The 4,428-nt window shown below is 35.5% G+C and overlaps 1 protein-coding gene across 3 annotated transcripts; it reads right to left on the bottom strand.

Moving 5' to 3' along the window:
• Positions 1-1,075: 1,075 nt before the first annotated feature.
• On the bottom strand, positions 1,076-4,428 carry LOC113286713. Of its 3 annotated transcripts, none has more exons than XR_003329437.1 (6): positions 4,337-4,428; positions 3,029-3,511; positions 2,643-2,936; positions 2,440-2,545; positions 1,617-2,287; positions 1,076-1,332 (listed from the first exon to the last, which is right to left on the bottom strand). XR_003329437.1 is itself a non-coding variant. In XM_026535308.1 (5 exons), the coding sequence occupies exons 1-3, from the start codon at positions 3,364-3,366 to the stop codon at positions 2,473-2,475; spliced, it is 705 nt and encodes a 234-aa protein (XP_026391093.1). In that variant the 5' UTR covers positions 3,367-4,321; the 3' UTR covers positions 1,076-1,332; positions 1,617-2,287; positions 2,440-2,472. The 3 variants fall into 3 exon arrangements, 1 of the variants encoding a protein (XP_026391093.1); XR_003329438.1 differs by having other exon boundaries at positions 3,029-3,083; positions 4,337-4,426; XM_026535308.1 differs by lacking the exon at positions 4,337-4,428 and having other exon boundaries at positions 3,029-4,321.

Here is a 4,428-nt window from a genome sequence, read left to right on the forward strand (position 1 = left end):
TTCTAAGACACGAATCCGAATTTGTTATAACTTCGGATATTTCGTCAGGTAAAAACACAAGCTCGTGTCTTAAGGACGTCGACATTATCAAATTGAGATTCACTTGTATAAACCAGATAATAGGTTTCAGATATTAAGGTCAATCTAAATGGATGTTTGAGAATCAATTTTTGAAACGAGATTGAGGAAATGGAAACAAATGCACGAAATCATAGGATTTCGAGTCACTAATCAATTTCCGATACACAAATTCGATCTTGTTTTAAACTCCGTATATTTCGTTGGATAACAACACAAACTTGTGTCTTCAGAACGTTATCAGATTGAGATACACTTATCTAAACCAAATAGTAGGTTTTAAAGAACAAGGCCAATCTAAATGGATGTTTGGGAATCCATTTTTAAAACGAGATTGAAGAAATGAAAGTAAGCGCGCATAATCGGAAGATTTCGAGTCACTAATAATTTTCTAAGACACGAATCCGACTTTGTTATAACTTCAGATATTTCGTCAGGTAAAAACACAAGTTTGTGTCTTAAGGACGTCGACATTATCAAATTGAGATTCACTTGTCTAAACCAGATAATAAGTTTCAGATAATAAGGTCAATCTAAATGGATGTTTGGGAATCCATTTTTGAAACGAGATTGAGGAAATGGAAACAAGTGCACGGAATCAGAGGATTTCGAGTCACTTATCAATTTCTGACACACGAATTCGATCTTGGTTTAAATAACAAGGTCAATCTAAATGGATGTTTGGGAATCCATTTTTGAAACGAGATTGAGGAAATGGAAACAAGTGCACGGAATCGGAGGATTTCGAGTCACTTATCAATTTCTGATACACGAATTCGATCTTCATTTAAATAACAAGGTCAATCTAAATGGATGTTTGGGAATCCATTTTTGAAACGAGATTGAGGAAATGGAAACAAGTGCACGGAATCGGAGGATTTCGAGTCACTTATCAATTTCTGATACACGAATTCGATCTTCGTTTAAATAACAAGGTCAATCTAAATGGATGTTTGGGAATCCATTTTTGAAACGAGATTGAGGAAGTGGAAGCAAGTGCACATAAACAAGATTGTAGTATTAATATTATGTAAAGAGATTGTAGGATTTCGAGTCACTAATCAATAACTAAAACAAAAAGAGACTGTAGTATTAATATTATGATATAGCAGGAATGTAAAGTAGAATGTCAGAATTGCTACTGCCACTCCATGACCATACATCCATAGCCCGATCTTTCGGTTACTTAGGTAGTGTTCTGTACTTTAGTTAAGTCGCGACAAAATTTCATGCTCCTAATGGACTCACCAGCTCCTGCACGAAGACATAAAAGGAAGCTCCATTAGAGTTTAGTTAAGATAAACTGCATTCTCTTAACATTAAACGGATGCTTATTCAAAGGTAAACTGCATTCTCTTAAAATTTTCTTAACAAGCCAATCACTAATCTCTATATGCCTTGGCAGTTTCAAAACCAAACCAGTTACAGATCACTAACCAAGATTGCCAAAATCAAAGAAGATTGGGGTATAAAAATATGTCATCAAAATGCATTTACTGAACTCTGTTTGGTTACAGTTGGTTCAATCCAAAGGTTACCTGTTTGATGCAAATGCTTCTAGGCTCTTCATCAGAAATTACACTGGCTATGCTCTCCTTCTTGGCACCACTCTTGGCCTCTTGGCACCATAAACATTAAGCAAACAATCCAAATGCGGTTCATCGACAAGAACATTTTGAAAGCTGCCGGGACTAGGCTTCTCAAGATCGTCTACCTTTATCGTTAACCCCTTTGGTGAAGGAATAACAACCCACTGATCAGAGCTTTTCAAATCTTTGGAGTAAAAAACCTGGCTTGCCTCTTCAACTAGAATTGCCGGTTCGTCATATATTTTACTGGAACTTCTCATACTGTTCAACTTTACCAAAACCAGATTGGAATCTGGACAAATTTTGATTCCACTGCCTACCTTCACCCAGTCACAGTAGAACACAGTCTCATAAAAAGTGGTATAGTCCAATTCTAGGATTTGGTTGATCACTCCATACCACTTTGATAAGTGAGTTTCAGGAGATGTATCACCTTTGTTCCTCCTAAACGTGGTGTATGCCTCTACGCAGACATCACTATCTTGGGTATCACGGTCTTCTTCATAAGATCTAGGAGAAAACACAAAACCATTGACGCGATATTTTATATACTCTGTCGCTCCAACAGGACCTTGTGCCAATCTCCACAAAACCGAACCTGTTTTTTTCTCTTTCACTAGCTATACAAAATGAAAATAACAACAGTCAACCAAACATTAGATTAAAACTAAGGCTTCCGTTGGAGAGAAACTAATTTCACGCTTAGCATTTCAATTTTCCATATAAGGTTTCCTTATCAATATAATCTAAACAAGATACATAGAAGCCATACCTTTTCAACCAACCATGGAATGAACTTTGTTTGTTATTCTACCTCATCAACCGTGACCTCCTTACCAGTAGAATCTAAGATGGGTAAGAGGGTGTCACAGAACTCCCTACAAATAACATAAACCATATCAATATTCAAGCAACATTTTCTTTACCTCTCATTAGTGAATTTGAAGAAAAATATACTATGCAGCAAAAACATACCTATAATAGGCGTCAAGACCCGGAGGATTTAATCGAAAGAGTACCCACCTACGTATTTGTACAAATTGTACATTGGTTGGGGTCACTTTCTTATCTTTAAGCATATAACCCACATCACTGAACTCCGAATCTGGTCTTAAAAAGGCTTCCCAAGTAGCTTTGTGATTTCCAGCGTTTGCATTTGGCATGCACTCCATCGCACCCATAACAGACTCTTGTAAAAGATGGGACACTGAAATAGACCCTTCAATGAATCTTTTGTTATTTGGTATGTTTTTGCAGTCCTTCATTGCCCTGTTTCAGTTGCACATGTATATATCAGCAAAATAAAAGATTAGGTATATACCTAACATAACCAACACCACATAACTAAATGAACAATTCACCTTTTAAAAGGATACATCCACCGAAACCTGACGGGTCCACAAATCAAAGCCTCATCTGCCAAATGAACCATATTGTGGACACTGATATCAAAAAAGGAAGCTGGAAAGTATTTCTCAAGCATACACATTGCTTTCGCAACTATGAATCGAGCCTTTTCGAGATCACTTTTACACAAGACTTTAGAACACAAAATTCTGAAATACAAGCTGATTTGGTGAAGTGCTGTTCGCAACTCTTTGTGACGAGGAAAAGCATGTTGAAGTAGAACTGGCAGCAAATACATCATAATGACGTGATAATCGTGTGATTTCAAGCTACTGATACTCAGTTTTTTCATATTAACATTGTTGCTAATGTTCGACGAGAAACCAGTAGGAAGTTTCAGGTCTTTAAGAATCTTGCAGAAATCAGACTTTTCTTCTGTGTTGGTTTTACATCAGCTCCAGTAATACGATTTTTTGTAGTCCACTGTCCACAATGATCTGTGTATGCTAGTATTAGAAAGCAGTACTAAACTATGTGTCTGATCTACAAGTCTTGTGTTTTAAGTTTAAGTTGTGTGAGATAAAGAGTGAGAGGATCATAACATCAAATGTAATTACCAGGTAAGGCAACCAGTATATATAGATGTAAACCACAAATACACAGTAACTAATAGATAAAAATGAATCTATTAAGTCATGTAGACACAACAAGGAAAACAAAATTAACTCAAATTATCAACACAATTAGGTAAACCCCATTTGATCTTCATAAAATTGTCCCACTTTTTCTCCAAACATGTCATTTCCCCTGGACGACAAGCCATAATATATAAGAAAACCAGTCCTCCTTATAATTAAACTCGCATCCACAAACTTTCAACTATGGAATTCATTGTATTTCAATTTTAGTACACATCCATTACAAGGATTCCATCTCGCTAACCAGGTATACTATCCCTAAATTTCTACACAGTGTACCATTGTTTTAGTTCATTTTCAAGTAAGAAAAAAGAACAAAAACACATCTTTATCACAGGATTGAAAGTTACATAAGTAAAATTTCAAAAGTTTTCAGTAAAGGTTCAATTCTCATTTAACCTAAAATTAATTTGTCTGTATTTGACGATTCATGTCTAAATCAAAACCCCAGACACCAATCCTCAAATTCCTCAATACCCATCCTCAAATTCCACAAGAACAACACCAAATCTATTCCAAACATCACTTTAATCATTAATTTTTAGATACCAAAAATCAAAAATCCTAATTTGAAAACCAAAGATTAGAAACAAATATAGCCATAGATTTTGAAAGATGTCTCACCAGTAACCGATAGTACTCAAATCCTCATAATCAAAATCCTTACGGACGCCTGTGATTATTGTAAATAACACAAAATTAATGAGAAATGAGAA

Source organism: Papaver somniferum, chromosome 6 (assembly GCF_003573695.1).
Source record: "Papaver somniferum cultivar HN1 chromosome 6, ASM357369v1, whole genome shotgun sequence".
Lineage (NCBI taxonomy): Eukaryota > Viridiplantae > Streptophyta > Magnoliopsida > Ranunculales > Papaveraceae > Papaver > Papaver somniferum.